Genomic DNA, 17,984 nt, shown 5'->3' with positions numbered 1-17,984 from the left:
CAAACTCATTTGTGCAGGAACTGCCGTTTACCTGCCCATGGCAGTATACCGTTAGAGACATCTTGCAATACATCTTACACGTAGCGTCATCTGATTTTCACTAAAATTTTCATTTCGCGACCATACGGACCTTGAAAAAGTAAATTAAAAGCATTCGTGCTAATTATTTCCATATCACTTACACCCCTTTGCTCCAAGGTGCTTCATTCGACAAATATTTGGAAACAAGATTACATTCAAGAACCCTTTTTTCAAAAAATAAATACTTACAAAACCTTAAATTGAAACTGTTGGGAGACTTGGCCGACCACAATCGCATTGTGTTCACAATATTGTTCCTAAAGCCAGGTATGGGATTATCGTATGGAATAGCGAACACAATCTAAAAAAAATATATACATTATACAGTATTAATGCCATAATAACCAGCAAGAAACAAGTATTAAAATGAAACTAAAAATAAATTTACCTGCGTGTCTACCCATTTGCAACCTTTATCAGTCTGTTCTACACGACCATAAAAATTCACGGGTAGGGTATATTCGGGTCTGGCTTTCTCCCATGGGTTTCCAAATCTTAACCAGTCATCGGGTTCCTCAATCTTGAAAGAAAAACATGAAAAATTTTTTATTACATCAAAAATTACTTGTAGAGCGACAAAGTGTATTGAATGTGTAAAACACAAAACGGCATAAGGAAATTTTCACAAACGGCAACTCCATAAGTATCCAACGCGAGCAGGATTCTTATAAACGTCAGAATTATCAATGGTTTAGAGCAGGGATTCCCAACCTGTGGGTCGCGAAGCATTTCTCAAGGGGTCGCGACGTAATTCCTAAATAAAAAAAAATATATCATTGCACAGTTTGAAAACTAAAATTACGTAGAGGAAAAATTGCATCATTTTAGAGTAGCATCAATACTTGAGCATAGTGGTGAATCCAGGAGAGGGACTTTTGCGGCTGCATCATTACCCCCCCCCCCCTCCCAAACCAGAGTACCTGATCCTCAATATCCTCTAAGATTTTCTTAAATTTTGGTTTAATGACTTTAATCTCTACAAATTTCCGCGAAAGAGGGCCGAATTCGCCTTCCTCTAACATTCTTTAAAATTGTCTAAAATTTCATTTTCGGAACTTTAATTTCGAATCATTTCTGTGAGAGATTCTCTAAACCCCAACTTTTGTCCTAAAAGATGTCCTTTAGTTGCGTTTTTAGGACTTGCTTTTGGAAATAATCCGGCGAAGAGCCCCGAACCTCATTTCGTTCCTGAACTTCATCAAAAATAGACAAGAAATGGATTTTTGGAATTTTAATTTTGAAAAAAATTCTTGTGTAGTAGCTAATATCTCCTTTTACAGAGTTAAAGATCGCAAAAAATTTCGTTTTTAGAACATTCTGGGAAATTTGAAAAATTCTTGGTCAGGGTTCATGAACTTCCCCTTGTCATTGTCATCAAAGAAAACCTATCTTATTCTATTTTTTTTTGGCTTAATTTTTGAAACACTTACCTTGTGAGTGCCACAATCCTTTCGGCCCCAATATAATGAAAACTCGTATAACATGTTTAACATTACTATAGCGACTGTATATATATATATTTTTTCTTCTTCACTCATTGTGTGTTACCCATAAAGCATAAATAAAATATCTCAAGCACCTCCAATTACTATGTAAAATAAATAGCAATGTCTACGCATCCACACACACACATTTATATACAGGGGGGAGCGCATAGGGGGTCGCGGGTTGTTTAGGTTGCGAAAAAGGGGTCGTGACGTGAAAAAGATTGGGAACCGCTGGTTTAGAGCTAAAGCTGATAGTTGAAAAATTAATGCGATCTGTTATGGCATTCACATGCAACGTGCGTTGAGCTTTCAATCGCGCGAGTAGAGTTTTTTTTTTTTGCTTGCTGCGTGTCGAGATCATAGATGAGTTATAACTAGAAGCACAGAATGGACAACAACAACATCTCGTAAATTTTGCAAATTTGTATGCTAAGTTATCAAAAATGATCTCCTAAATCCGAAAATCCAATTCTTTTTCCGCACAAAAAAATCAGTACTTATTAAGCATTGTGACTGCCCTAAAAGCGCCGCGAGAAGAAACGACCCCTGAGTGGCCTCACGTCATTTATGCCACAGTAGACCACGCCCCTTTCCCCACGCAATACAAATTTTTCAATCGGAGTTTAACGCTGATGGTCTCTAAATTTCTTTATTTTGTTATGTACATTTAATATTTTTTATACATTTTCGATTTTCAAAGATTATTGTGCAATGGAACAAGGACTGTAGAAATCTGACATCTATAAATTGCAGAAAATAAAACGTTACAAACCAGCATTTTGTTTTTTTCATCTGAAATCAGAGATGCATGTGGAAGCTCAGAGGTGTAACTTTTTGGTTTATTTTTTAAGTTAGCGCTTTATAAATCGGGATAATTACTATAAATGAGAAAATAGAAGCGGATGGGTTGTAGACTTAATGGGTTCATGGTTTGACTGACCAAACATGGATGGAATGCAGCGCGCACGCGATTTTAATCTCCCCTTTCAATTCGAATACAATGTTTTAAAAGTTAAATTTGAAAATTTGTGGCACTGATTAACTGTATAATTCCTTTCAATATTGCTCTTAACCCAGAAAAAATTTGTAAGCAAATTAAGAAAAACGAAACACGTTATTTTTAATGCCAAACCATGTATGCGAAAAAAAATAATTTGTAGAAAAAGTGCATTAGAATATCTGAGATGTCGTTTCAGCAAAATGTGATATTTCAGTAAGTTCTAGTTCAATTTCTTTTTAAAATATTCAACTTCTTGAAAAAAAAAAAAAAAGGCTACAGATTGTGGACAAAGGATTTAAGAACAAAAATAATTACAAGACTGTTTCATTTTTAAAATGTTTTTGTAAAAATATGTATTTTGAATAAATAGTTAATATTTTGGTGTTCTTACAGAGTCTATATTTCCAAGCTTACAGAAAGTTTAAATAGGGTTTTTTTCCCCGATTCCAATTTACTCTAAGAGCATTTGTTGGAAATATCAGTTTTAAAACAATACAAACAATTTTAAAGAAAAACTGAAATTGAATGAAAATATAACTTTAAGCTTGAGTAATTTTAAGGTATTATAATTTCTTTAAAACAATTTTTGCACATTGTTTTCGGTTCTTAAAATTAATACAAAAAAAGACAAATTAATATTTATAAAAATGTAAAAAAGGGCCTAAAAAAGTTATTGTTGAAGTTGTGGGAACTTCGAAAAATAAGTAACCTTAATGAAACATAAGACATAGAAACTATAAAAATAATTTTTAATATAAATCAATGTTGAAGCGAAACTAAGCATGGACAAGTTTTTTTTTTTTTTTTTTACTGAAAGAGCGATAATTCTTTCTTATTTTTCAGCATAAAAAGAAAAAAAAAAGTTGGTAAATAACTTTTCATAACTCTTGAAATAACTTCTATATTTGATGTATGAAATTAATTGAATTTCAGCCCGCATTAATGTATTTTCACAGCAAGATCAATTCCTTGATTATAATGATTCATGGAACTAGTTATGATTCAAGGATATATTAAGATCAATTCTTTGATTCATGTTTCATGTTTATGTGATGCCTTCTGTTCATCTAAAACAAATGTCTCAAGTGACCATTGACCACCTGCAGGTGTGCGATCTCTCAAAATTCCTGATTTTTTACGATGATGCTCTAGCTATTCAAGCAGCCGCGAGGCATGTGCTAAAGAACATTCCCGAAACCGAGTTTTAAAAAATCAATGGATAAATTGGTTGACTCAAAACGTCGTATTGAGATAAATCGATCCTATTTTGAATGAATATGAGCTTTAAAACATATTAACATGCTAATTTTATTTTATCAGTAAATAGTTCAGTTATTTTTAGATCGCACTGTATGTGCTGTTGACTGAAGAATAAAGTGCAATTTTGAAAAACAAATTATAATTTGAGCAGTATATAAAAAAGTTTGCTGAATAACATTGCGCAATGCTGTGTACATTTTTGTTTGCACAATTTTTTGGATTTAGATTGTTGTTTTTACGAGTTTCGAAAACTCATATCGACATTATAAGTAAACTCGGTGTGTTTACTTAATAAGTAGTAAAAGCATTCAATGACCTTCATGCATATAATTAAAAGCATAATGTATTGAAGTAACAACTGTTAATATACTTAATGTATACATTTAGTTCGCATTTTTTTGCTATTAAATCACTCTTAAACTGAAATAAACAATGAATGAAGTAAAATATACCTGCTCTCCGTTTTTAATGCGCTGTGAAAATATGCCATATTCATATCGCAACCCATATCCATATGCGGCCAGGCCCAAAGTTGCCATCGAATCCAAGAAACAAGCCGCCAATCTACCAAGACCTCCATTTCCTAATCCAGCATCTTCTTCCATGTCTTCTAGATCTTCAATATCTAAGCCAAGCTAAGATAAAATAATAGAAATAAAATGCAGACAAATTCGGAGGGAAAAGTAATGTTTAAATTCTTAATGTACAAATTATACACTTTTTTTTAATTCATCATACAGACTAACACACACACAGAAAGGAAAAACGAAAAAAACATGCAAATAAATACTTTCAAACATATGTAATAATAAATATTTACATGAAGACTTATTAACAAATTCTATTTACTAAAATTAAGTTATTCGTCAGTTCAAATCTTGCTCTTATTCATGCAACTGCAAAACTACACTCTGACACAGACTAGAACGCACATGGGATACAACATACTTCCGCTTGTAATCTTCTCAAAGAATTACTCTAGAATAAATATTATCTCAGCAAAAAAAAAAAAAAAAAACCCTGTTGTAAAAATTTCCCCGCCAAGAAAACCTTCAACTCTTCCCCACAAACGAGCTGATGTGTGCCTCACATGACTTCCTTTTACTCCATTTTAATGTCATTTTCCCATTATTGGCAATTTTAATGTGATTCAATAGTTTAATCTCTAAATATTAAAAACGATGGCCAAATTAAAACCAGATAAAAAAAAATCGCCAAATTTTCCGCCAAGTTGGCGACAAAACTTGGCGACCAAAAGACTGGCGATATATCGCCAAGTGTCCGCCAAATTGTAACACCACTTAAGTTTGCATTGATATTAACAATGATTTCCCCCCAAAAAGGTGCAAAAGACCCCCTTAGGAACATCCGAAAGCAACCAAAAGGGGAGGTGCACAACTAGACCCCACTACGAGTCTATGTACCAAATTTCAACTTTCTAGGACATACCATTTTTGAGTTATGCGAGATACATACGCACATACGCACATACACACATACACACATACGCACATACATACAGACGTCACGAGAAAAGTCGTTGTAATTACCTCGGTGATGGTCAAAATGGATATTTCGCGTGTCTATACATTCTTAGGCACTTTTCCGCATGTGGTCGAATCGAAAAAAAAACTCAACATTCATTTGGGGGTGATCAAAATGGAAATTAAGGGCGATTTTTGAGTGAAAATTTTTTCGCGAATACAATACTTCCTTTTTTGTAAAAGGAAGTAAAAAGGAAAGCCTTCATCCTAAACCAAAAAACCCTCAGCCTTAAAAAGTCATGATATCAAGTTTGCCCGCTAAATATCTGCCAAACTATCATCCCTCCTCTTCTCCTCTTTCATCACACCTACTTCCGACAGAACCTCCTCCCACCTTCAACTCCTCAGAAATAAGGATAGATCCTTCAAATTGGTTATCTTGTTTGGCGGGAAGCTTTTCTAATTGAGGTGATTGCTTGGTGAGCAAAAAGCTTCCCGCCAAATAAGATAACCAATTTAAAGGATCTATCCATATTTCTGAGGAGCTGAAGGTCGGAGGAGGTTCTATCGGAAGTAGGTATGATGAAAGAAAAGAGGGTGGATGATAGTTTGGCAGATATTTGGCGGGCAAACTAGATAGCATGACTTTTTAAGGCTGATGGTTTTTTGGTTTAGGATGAAGGCTTTCTTTTTTGTGTGGAAGAGTTGAAGGTTTTCTTGGCGGGGAAACTTTTACAACAGGGTTGTTTTTGCTGAAATATCACATCTTTTTACACTGATATTATTACTTTGTCTGTATTCTTAGAATTGAGAATTTCAAGTCATAAATATTCAATTGAAACAACGTTGTTTTGTGTTTTTAAGGAACAATAATGGCAAGCTTAATTTTACGTCATGTTATTTTCTGACCAGTAAGATTGTATGTTCGTTTGGTGAGAATTGGGCTGTTTAAATTTTATTGCAATCCTTGTAACCTCTCTGTTGCAAAGAAAACTGCTTGGATAATAAAATACAATATTTTGAATCAAATGTTTTCAAGTATTTTACAACTTCGCAATAAATTCTATTACAGCTTCTTTATTTGACGGATTATTCAACATTTTCATGAAGTTATTTCTTTAATGTTTTACAACTTGGGGGCCATTCATTAAATACGTAAGGGTCCCGAGAGGGAGGGGGGTTGGAAAAATCTTTACATACCCTTACTTTTTTTTTGGGGGGGGGGGGGGAGGGGTCAACCATATTCTTACGTAATATTTTACAAGTCGATATTTTACATTAGAAATCGTGCGGTCTAGGGATTTCGCAGAGACCATACTTCATTTGCGTCTGAAAGGTAAAAAACGTATTAAGATGAGCTGATTTTTCTTTGTTTTACAAATAATGATTAGTGTAAAATATAATAAAAGAATCGCGCTGGCATGTTTTATTCTTAATTAGTATCGCATCATAGACAAAAAATGTCGAAAAAACATTCAGTCTAGATTCCCACGTCTTAGTAAATATTTCTTTACACGAAAACGTTTAATCTAAATATAGTGAATTTATTAACGATTCCAGTGATGTAAGATTCGATCTTTTATTATTTTGAAAATCGAAATGGAATCTTACGTAAGAATGGGGGAAGTGAAAAATCTTGCGTACCCCTTACATGAGGGGAGGGGGTCAAAAATGGCCAAAATCATCCTTACGTAATTAATGAATGGCCCCTTGCGGGCTATATTAATCTAGCTTTTCAGTTTTTATTTAGCGACTTCTTTTCTTAAATCGTGGATTATTTTACGTTTTATGGGATAATTTTAATTGTTGGGTGATTAACTTTTCTTTTGATGGAACTCTTTGTTTTGTTTAATACCTAGTTTTGTTTAAAAGTTCACTAAAAAGACAAACTAACGTATGTTATGACCAAGCAAAATAAAAAAAAAAACAGGTCTCTAAATATTTTAGGGTGACGGCACCAGTAACAGACAAGGGTCCAGTAACAGACAGTCATAAGTTTGGATTAAAATAATAAGAATTTTAGGCGTGTTAAACTGATATTGCTGTTTCCAATGAATTCAGTGCAGTCATCTAGTGTTATCAGAGTGAATTTTATGAGCCGGTTGGTATTTAAAAGGCAGTATTAAAGGCAGTATTGGAAGGTTATGAATAGCTACCTCGAGGTATGCTGGTGTTTCATGCTGCAGCTAGCTGTTTACGTTAAGTAGGTGAGTGTTTTCAACCATCATTTTGCATTGTAAAATGTCGACATGAGTATATGCTGGAGGTATTTTTAATGTTTGAAATATGCTCTTTTAAGTTTTTACATCGTTTTCTACGTAAAAATCACTTTTAATGTGAGTTTTAGCTATGTCTGTTACTCATCCCCAGAAATCTCGCTTTTCTAGTAACAGACACCCATGTCTGTTATTGGTCCTTGAAGGATTTTTCATTTTTATCTTTTTTTTCGCTCCAGATGAGGTTATTCATTGATTTGATTGTGCCTACAGGTTCAAAATTGAAAATCGAACAACGTGACTAGTTTCAGACAGGGTGTCTGTTACTCATGCCATATTTTTTGAAACCTCAGAATAGTGAATAAAGCTCTTTTTTTTCAGTTGAGAATGCCCCCCCCCCCCCGCTAGGAAATTCTCTAACAGTGAAAAAACAAATGCAAACTGCCCTATTAGATGTAAATAGTAATGGTATGAGTGTTTTCGCTACAGAAAGGAAAAATAGAGCCCCACGAGTTACACTTTTGAACAAAGTGAAAGAGGTTTATCCTAGCATAAGAAGGACAGGTCCAGACCTAGTGCTTTCAAAGGATGAGGAGAAAATACTCGTACTCTGCCCCATCATCTAAAGCAGGGTTTCCGATATTAAAAGAAGAATTTTTAGACAGTGTGCAGCTGCTCTTAAAGGAATTATGGAGAAATAATTATTTTACTGATAGAAGATCTCATGGTACATTTCCTTAATGGAACCCTTCAGTCGCTCATAGGATCAGTGAAAACCTGACATTATCCCGTTCAAAAGTAATTACAGAAAGCCTAGGTAACTTGTTCAAGACCGTTTACGACTATTTAAAAGATAACAATCATCTTGGCACTTTAGAAAATCCAAATTGAATTTTTAATTGCGACGGAACTGCTTTTTTTTTTTTTTTCTCAACCCAATGGTATCCCGAGTGCTTGCAATGAAAGGTGACAAAAATGTATACCAAGTTGTGAACAATGATGAAAAAGAATGTGTCACAATTTTATTCACTGCAAACGCTGCTGGGCATCTCCTATCACCAACAGTGATCCATAAATACGTAAGAATCCCAGATAGCATTAAGTTCAGTACATGGTTGGGGATTAGAAAAGTCGGATTCAGGGTGGATGACAAGCAAGACGTAGTTTGAATTTTTGTGAAATATATTTCAGCAATATCTAAAAACTCAAAGGCTGAATTCAGTTGAGCAATCATGAATTGCTTATGGTTTTCATTCGACCTTCGAATGACGTTCCTATGATTTTATTTCTCCCTCCCCCCTTCCTCTGCAGCACCACCGTCGTCCAACCCCTCCCGATGCTGCTCCTCTAACGAAAACCGTCTCCAGGTTGCGTCCATGTCCTACGCACGCACGCCTACACACCGTCGCATACATATGCACACACACACGCCTACACACACACACACGCCTACATACACACGCACACAAAGACACACACACGCTCGTGATTGCCGAAAATATAACTTGAATTTAGAATGACACTTTTTTTTTTGTGATGAAAATTTTCTAGTTGCATAGGTACTCAATTATTGTTCATTTGAATTTGTACTAGAAACAAAGAACGTTTTAAAATTTTTATGAGAAAAATGGAATTTTGTCTATTACTCATCCTGTCTGTCACTCATCCTTTTAGCCTGTCTGTTACTGGGTATCATCAGATTTTTCAGTGTCTGTTACTGGGGTTCGGAGCTTTTTTCGAAATTTAGCAAATAAGAATAGAATTGATTAATTCAGAGGATCCAAAAGCAACCAAATGTTAGATGAGATGTAGTTGCATAGGAGAAAAATAGTTTTAAAAATCTAATTACATTTAAAGGGTCAGAAAATTGAGTTAACCTGAGAGCGATGTCTGAAGCATGTCTGTTACTGGTGCCGTTACTCTAAATTTGAATGTGTCAGAAGATGTATGCAACTGTACTCTACGTCAAATCGCGGATATCACAAATTTGCCATAGCAACCGCGTATGAGCGTGGACTTAGCTCATTTCAAAAGTCTTGCTTAAACTGCAAAAGTTTTGCTTGTAACCAAATTACTGCAAAATACGGATATCCACACATATTTCATATATTTCAATTCATAATGTGTTATTTTTGTGAAAAATGCATTGATTTAGAAAATAAGCAAATCAATAAATAAGTGCTATTTTTCGCTTTCAATTACAAAGTTAGATGTATCATATTCGTATGCGTAGAGTTTACATATAGTTTCGCCGACATTTAAAATTTCTTCCCCCTTAAATATATCAAAACTAAAAAACAGGAAGGAAAGAAAATTCTTATCGGTAAAACTGGGGGGTGGACTGTATTCTAATCTCATTCATTAATGCTTCTCTGCTTATATATAAACAAACATAGAATCTTAAAACAGAAAGCCCAATGAGCTAAGTCCGCGCACATGCGCAGTGCCGTGCCAAATTTGTAATATCCGCGATTTAAAGTCTAGTTACAACTGTTGGATCTGTTTTATTAGTCCTGATTGAATTTCATTTCCAAAGGCAACTTTTGAACAATTGCTAGATCTTAGATCTGTTCTAGCATTGCAATTGCTGTCAGAGATTAACAAACCCTATAAGCTGAAAGTAAATACACATGAATTTAGGGGAAATTAGTGATTTTCAAACTTTAATTACTCCGGCCCATGATGTCCCTGGGATTTAAGTTTTTGGATATGTCGTCAATGTCCCCCCAAGAATATGTATACAAAAAATCATTACCACAGTCCCCCGGGGAGCTGCTGCAGAACCCCGGGAAGGTACGATTTGAGGAGTAAAAATAAGGGGGCAGGGAGGTCAAATGGCAAAAAAGGCACATCAGTAGGGCACAAGGAATGTGTGTGCGAAATTTCAGCTAGATTCGTCATTTCGTCTGGGCTGTAGCCCTGTCAAAGAAAGCGAAAACTTTTTGGAACAGCGATTTTATAACTTAAATTCCTCCTCCCCCTGATGGTCCAGGGGATTGTATTTTGGTTTACGTCGTCAGGGGCCACTAGAGATTGAGTATACCAAAAATCAACACTGGCGGGTCTTCATGGGGCTGAGATACTGAGGGGTGAAAAACCCAGAAAACCCTGTCGTGTAAACTGTTCTTGGTCGCTTTTATTTTCTTTCATCTTTCTTGGCGATGGATTTGCTTTTGTTGGCTGCTGACGTTTGGTTCTCTTGGCGGCGGGAAGGCTCCCGCGTCCCATGATACGAGATGGTGTTAAAAAAATAAATAAATAAAATTTAAAAAAATGAAAAAAATATAAAATAAAACAATTTTTTAAATCAAAATAATCCTTTTGTTTAAATACAAAAAAAAAAAAAAACTATGATCAAAAGAACAATCCTGAACATGTCTTCACATGTTCAGTAAATCTCAATTTGGCATGCAAAGTAATTCCTAGATATTTAGGACTAGATGTTTTCGTGATAGGCTTTCGTGATTCGCCTTCAATATATATAATGTGGTAGTAAAAAAAATTGCATCACCCACGCCGCAAAGGAGAGGAATATCATCCCGACTGCATTCAACACACAGTCAAGCATCTCGTATCCCAGATGATTTGGGGATGTATTTCTGATCAAGGAGTTGGTGGGCTTCACTTTGTGCAAGGAACAGTAAACGCTCAGGTGTATATTGGCATTTTTGGGGGGGAAAATTGCTTCCTACTATCCGGGATCACTTTACTTCAGTTCCAAACGTCATTTTCCAGAATGATTCTGCTCCATGCCATGGGGCAAAACTGGCAAGTATCAATTTAAAAACCTTTATCCTGCCATTACACTTAAATTGACATGGGGTTAAGTAATTTTTTTTCTCTAAACTCACACGCAGGTTCAGAAATGGAAAAATGAGCATGGGGTCAGCAGTTTATTTTGGCCCGGAAACAGCCCCGATCTACGTAAACAATTATCGGATTCCTGCTGTTTCATAAGTTTTGCAGAATTTCACATACATTCATCGTTAATCGGTCGACCAAAACTTCTCACATAATCCCATTGTTGTGAAAATGCGAGGTTGATGCAACTTTTTGTACCAGCACTTTGTACTTTAGATTAATTAAACTTCAGTGCTTTCTATCTGTTGAGAAGACACAAAGGGTGGTCGTTTTCAGGATTAATCTTTCGCTTTCGGCCTTGCGTCCATTTGATGATACCATTGAGGGATTCCTGTAGAACATTTTCTGAATTACCGATATCTTCATTTCTGTGCCAAATCGCAATATCATCAGGGTAAAAGTCTACTTTGGCACTACTTTCAAGGATAGGGTGAATGTCGTTTACGTAAAGCAGAAAGGGTAGGGGATTTAAAACAGAACCTTGCGGAACAACAGCAAAGAGATTTGTACAGCTGGTCAAACGGCCATTGTATCGCACTCTAATTTTTCTCTTTCTCAGAAAGTCATCTATCTAGATCAGAGCTTGCTCTCAAATACCATAGTCATTTATCAGTGTGATGAGTTTCTGAAGCCACACTCTGTCAATGGCAGAAGACATGTCTAAGAAAACAGTAGTAGTCTTTTCTGGCAATCGTTCTTGAAAGCCATCAAATACATATTGACAGAAGTAAAATAATTGATCCGCGGTTGAATGTATTTTCTGTAAAAAAAGCTGTTTGGTAAAATTTTATTACCTTTATTTATATGACAAAATCAATCATTCTATGATGTATAATGCGTTCCATCACTTTGCAAAGAATGCTGGTGAGAGCAATCGGTCTGAACCGCGGGGTTGGCTTGTTTGGTTTAAGTATAGGTACTATGATAGTAGTTTTTCATGCTTTTGGCAGTTTTCCAGAACCCCACGATCTTTCAAAGTCACACTCGCTGATTATCTTGACATTGTTGGTAGATGACAATGCGCCGCTTATGATCTTTGCAGTGACCGCAACAGACGGATACGAAACAGGTTAAAAATTTACTACACAAAGACGATTTCACACAGCATTTTAATTTTTAAAGAAGGCTTAAAAACCGTTGTTTAAATTTGCGGCCTGCGGCTACGAGAATATTATGCTTCGCAAAAACAATATACACACGGGCCATAGCAGTGACGAGCCATTTTCACAAGCTTTCGTCGATGTGCTGCGTTGTCGTTGTGACACGCGTATTATAGCTTCGGGCCAAAATTTTAACAACGGCTTTAAATCTCTGCTAAAAACTAAAATGATGTATGAATCGTCTTTGCATAATAAACCTGTAGCTGTTTCGCATCCGTCAGTTTCTGACTTTGTAGGAAGGTAGCTGTCAGCATTGCGTTTGGGGCCATATGTTCTTACATAATTCTTACTTGTCATCTTATTCCCTACCTCCTCTCAAACTCCGTACACGGCATTTGTGAATACCCTGTAGTTTTGGATTACGTACAATGACGGTACACATTTATAATTAGTTTTTAAAACTTCAATTTTTTCATTTGATAAATATTTTTCGTACTATATTTTTCTATCTATTGTAATAATGTATACGTACATGCTTTAAATGTTTAGCAAGATTTGATGGTGGAGGCAATATTAACTTCTATGCGTTTCTTTTTTTTTTAATTTCATACAAATATGAAACAATGGCTCCATTTGCAAATACTTTTCTCTACATCCACCTTTTAATGAAATGTTTTAAGAATGACTGAATGTTTTCATTTTAAAAAAGTTCTCGATAAAGATAAAGTAATTATTAGTAGTATAAATTAGACCCCCCGGCTTTAAAATTTCTACTGACCACTGGCCACATTAAAAATTTGAATTTTCAGATTGAGAACGTCAATATGAGTCTTTGTATACACAAGAATGGCTCAGTGAGTATAAGCCTTAGAGAAAATAATGAAGATTGTACTGCCTAAAAGAAAAAGGCAGAAGCAGTGAAATTTGGAATTCTAAGGAGGATTTCTAGGGTTTAAATTAAAAAATATTTTTGAAAAAATTGATTTAAATCAATCAATTAAAATCATTCAGCCTGCCATACAATGTAATGCTTCGCAGTTTGGCTACAACGAACTAAATGAAAATATTAATGTTTTTTAGATTCGAGCAAAAAGTTGATTTCGGAGTACACACTTTTTTGTAGCATGTAAACCGGTAAACTCACTTAGACGTACATTTACGAAACGTTTTTAGTAATTCCTAGACTGTGTTTACTATTCAAAATCTATAGAAAACAGTTTTTAATATTTACTTTAAAAAATAGTGTTCTTTGCAAACAATATAAAAAATTTCTTTATGTTTTTTCCTTTACAGTCGACTCTCGATAGCTCGAAGCCCTATAACTCGAAATTTCCTTTATCTCAAAGTTTTCATTCCCTCTCGAAATAATTTAGTGCTTTCAATACCAAGTTGTCTTTATATCTCGAATGTACTACTTTTAAGTCGAAGTTTTTACGAGCGTTTAGTTTCCATTTTATGCATAAAATTGCAGCCAAAATAAGTTTTTTTTTTATATCCTTTAGCACATTGCTTTGCCTATCAGTTTGTGAGAGGGGGATAATTTATTTACAATGCACTTCAACGCACAGTGTTGCAGAAATACATGAGAAGTAGCCGATTGAGCACTTTTTCCAGTCGCTGACAACATAAAATTTTATTGATCGTTAATCTTTGAAAAACTTAAAAATTATTTTGGCAAAAATTAAAAAAAGTAACGTTTATTTTTCTGGATGACTCAAATATTCTGCTTTTAGGACAAAAGGATGTTTGAAAGCAATACGAACTGAAATCGAAAGAAAAGAAACTGGGCTTCAAAATTATAAACTTTGACGTTTTAAGATGCGATAAAAAATGTAAGCAGTGAAAAAATAACATCCTTTATCGAAGTATCTTAATACAATTTATTCTCTGCAAAAATATTTTACTTAGTACTATTAATTAATTTTATCCTATGTTACTCTATTACGCGAACTTCCTAAAAAAAACTATATATATATATATATATATATATATATTATTCAGCAGGCTGAGAAAGGAACTTCCGATATCTCGAACTACAGCTTACTCGAATATTTTAAGTGGCCTTTGAGACTTCAAGTTAACGAGAGTTGACTGTATTTTATTTTGAGAACTTAAATAAATCTTCTATTTATATTTCTACAAATATTATTACGGGCATTTCTGTTTATTGACGTTCTGCGCTACATCTTATGAGTAACATTTCTTATGACGTACTTCGGCTAGAACGTACCATCTTTTATTTTTAGGTCCATGGCAATGTGTCGCAATGTTGACTATCATACATGCAATCAGGTCCGTATGAGTTAAAAGACTACCTTAGATTACCTGAAATGCAAACCGAATAAAAAAAATCTTATTAAGTCTATCGATCAACCAAGTTTGACGCAAAAGGTTGCATTTTATAAAAATACAAAAGAAAAAGCATTTTAATATATACATATATGTGTGTGTGTGTGTGTGTGGATTGTCGCTATAACCCGTAGAAACATTATCAAATATTCTTTCAGCCCTTAAAATCGAAAATTTTCAAATCTCTGAAAATCTACAGCTTGTTCTCGTTTAACCTGCAAAGCATCTATTTTAGTAACTATTGGTCCTAGATGCATACTTCTCATCACAAAAATGATCAAAATAAGGTGCAGAGTTAAGATATTGAAAGTTTGAAGAGAAGTAAATTAGTGAAAAAATACGAAATCTAAAGTTTTATTGGATCTTAGATCCCCTTTCTGATATTTTGGGAAATAATCACCATGGAAAAATTATTTCAACACAAAAAGTTGGACATTAGTACGGCAAATATTGATATGAAACGCAGCGTTTTGTGACTTACACCACTTTAAACTCGCAGTCAGTAACACTTTTTGAGGGAAAATATAGCGGCTAATAAGGGTTTAAAATTATATGTGTGCATAAAGTGTGTTTTTCAAACTGTACGAGCTTTTGTTGTGTGTTTTTACACCTCCTAGCATAACATTCGCATAAATATTTTGCTTTTATATATCGATCACTTGCCATTCTTCTGAAAGGGCGATAAATTCCAATCTCATAATTTTGGTCGCACATGTTTCAAATGTTTTGCGTTGCACTATTTTTCAACGGAGATTTTGTCCCTAAATATAAGTTAAGGGAGGGGACCTAGGGTCCGTATCAAAAGTTAGATATCTCGTTTCACTAGTTTTCTTTTTGACTTCAAACTTTTAAAATCATAACTCTACACCTTATTTTAACCATTTTCACAGTTGGAAGTATGCATCTAAGATCAACGGTTGCGAAAATAGGGGCTTTTTTTGCAGGTTAAACGGGGAACCGCTGTATAATTGATTCAACATCAGACAACGAAATTATTTAATTCTTTGACTGGTCCCATAACAAATATTTCAAGGATACGTAAATTAATTATACTTTGCAAAAGGTTTGTAAACAGTTTTCATGTTGAAAACAGCATCTTAACCACCAGTCAAATGCAGTTGTTCTATCTCACCAAGGAGCAAACCACGTCTTGCACTCAACATTTTAAAATTTAACTTTCTGCAAATGCAACTTTTGCGCTCATGAAATGTTGATTTCATCATTATTTGTTTCTAAACTAAGGCAAACTTTTAACTTTTGGAATGCAATGGGTTTACTACCAATGAAAATTTGGATTTTAACAGTCTTACATTATGCAAATTTTCACAAAATAAATAAGACGATTAACTCGCTAAAATGTATTACCTGGTAGAGAGCTTCATCACATGCACTCTGGACGTTGAGATTAATCATGGTGTTTGTAAGAGTCCGTCCCATATAATATTCAAGGGAAAGGTAGTATATTCTCTGAAAAGAAAAAAACACATTGTTTGACATCTCGTCATACTAACATGACATTCACAAATAAACTTCAAAAACTTTCAAGATGGTAGGTTTTATTTTCCCACTTTCTTTATAATACAGTTGAACTCGGTTAATACGAAATGTCAAAAATCTACGAATTTGTTCGTATTGACCGCTATTCGTAACAACCGTGAATGAGTGCACTGAAAAAACGAAGAAATGCTAACCTATATTTAAAAAGCACCCCTACAATTACACACATTGTTATCTAACTATTAGCACATTCAGAAAAAAAAAATCACCTATTTCTTATAAATGAATGTTTTCGGAGAATATTGAAAAAGAAAAATGATAATCGACAATCGTGGAATAGGTTGTAACTCACGATGGAAGATGAACAGTTTCATCTCCGAATGAATTGAAATGTTCACATATAATCAAATGAACGGGCTTTATTTTCTATGTAAAATATTTGATATTTTCTTCTTTTTACACAATGAGACTTCTACTATTTAACAAAATGATGAACAATTTCTAAAAAAAAAAAGTTACAGTAGTAACATTTTAAGTAAAGAGGTCAGAAATTTTTGTTCGTCTTAGCCGAGACTATAAATATAATGTACGTATTATACGTGAAATTTTTAACGTAATTAGGTATCAAACGAAACTTGACGAACAAAATGATCGTTTTAGCCGTGATTTCGTACTAAACGTGATCGTATTAAGAGAGTTCATTTGTATATGACTTTATGGTAATGAGTAAAAACTTCGCTAAACAATACTTCGCGGCCAAAACTTCGCGTGCTCAAAACTTCGTGCGGTCAAAACTTCGACAAAACTTCGAGCGGACAAAAATTCGCGCATTCAAAGTTTCGTGCGTATAAAACTTTGCACAAACAAAACTTCGCGCGTGTATTACTTTTCGCATCTATAATAAAACTTCTTAAAATCAAATTATTTTTGTTTTAATGTGAAAAAAATCTTTAAATTACATATACAATCGACGCTCGTTATAACGACCACACATTATAAAGACCATTCTATTATAACGACCAAAGGTAAAAGTCTCAATTTGATCCTTATATAATCTATGTTAATTTGCTTGAGGTATAACGACCGTTCTGTATTGCTTAATCCAATATAGCGACCGAGTTCAGCGGAAACTATTTCCGGTATTTTTCCCAGTAGAACATTTTTGCAACCTGAAATGACCAGAAATGATGAAAAATTCTGGATCATTCAATTTCTCGCTCGAATGGAGAGGCGAGCGAATTATGAGTAACAACGCGGAAAGCAAGTTGGGGGGGGGGGGGGGCGGATCGCTTCTGAATTTTACTGACAAATTTTGAAAAAATAGTATTAAAATAGGATTAGGAATAAATGATGAAAAAAAATTAAAATGAAATACAAAATTTTTAATCATAAAAATTTTTTCAGTTAGCTAAAGAACATTAAAATAAATTTATCGTTTTTGGAAAAGTGATCAATTAATCTTAATCTTCAAATTTATATCAATTTATTACTTCATTAACTTGCTATGCTTAAATTCATTTAGGATTTACACAATTAACTTGCAATCAAGTAATTCATTATGAAAAATTAGTTTTTTTACGTAGTGTGTCCAATGCGTTCCTGGAAATCATTGAACAATCCGCCCCTCCCCTCCCCCCCCCCGAAAAAAA

General features: G+C 34.3%; 1 protein-coding gene across 1 annotated transcript in view; it reads right to left on the bottom strand.

The window, feature by feature from the left end:
- Positions 1-17,984, bottom strand: part of LOC129231245 (glycogen phosphorylase-like) — a 143,458-nt gene that overhangs the window by 35,190 nt on the left and 90,284 nt on the right. The window contains 3 exon segments of the mRNA XM_054865523.1: positions 271-382; positions 470-601; positions 4,281-4,389. Coding sequence (XP_054721498.1) covers positions 271-382; positions 470-601; positions 4,281-4,389 — 353 coding nt within the window.

The sequence above is a fragment of the Uloborus diversus genome, chromosome 10 (genome assembly GCF_026930045.1).
Source record: "Uloborus diversus isolate 005 chromosome 10, Udiv.v.3.1, whole genome shotgun sequence".
Classification (NCBI taxonomy): domain Eukaryota; kingdom Metazoa; phylum Arthropoda; class Arachnida; order Araneae; family Uloboridae; genus Uloborus; species Uloborus diversus.
This window is presented reverse-complemented; position numbering and strand designations above follow the sequence as displayed.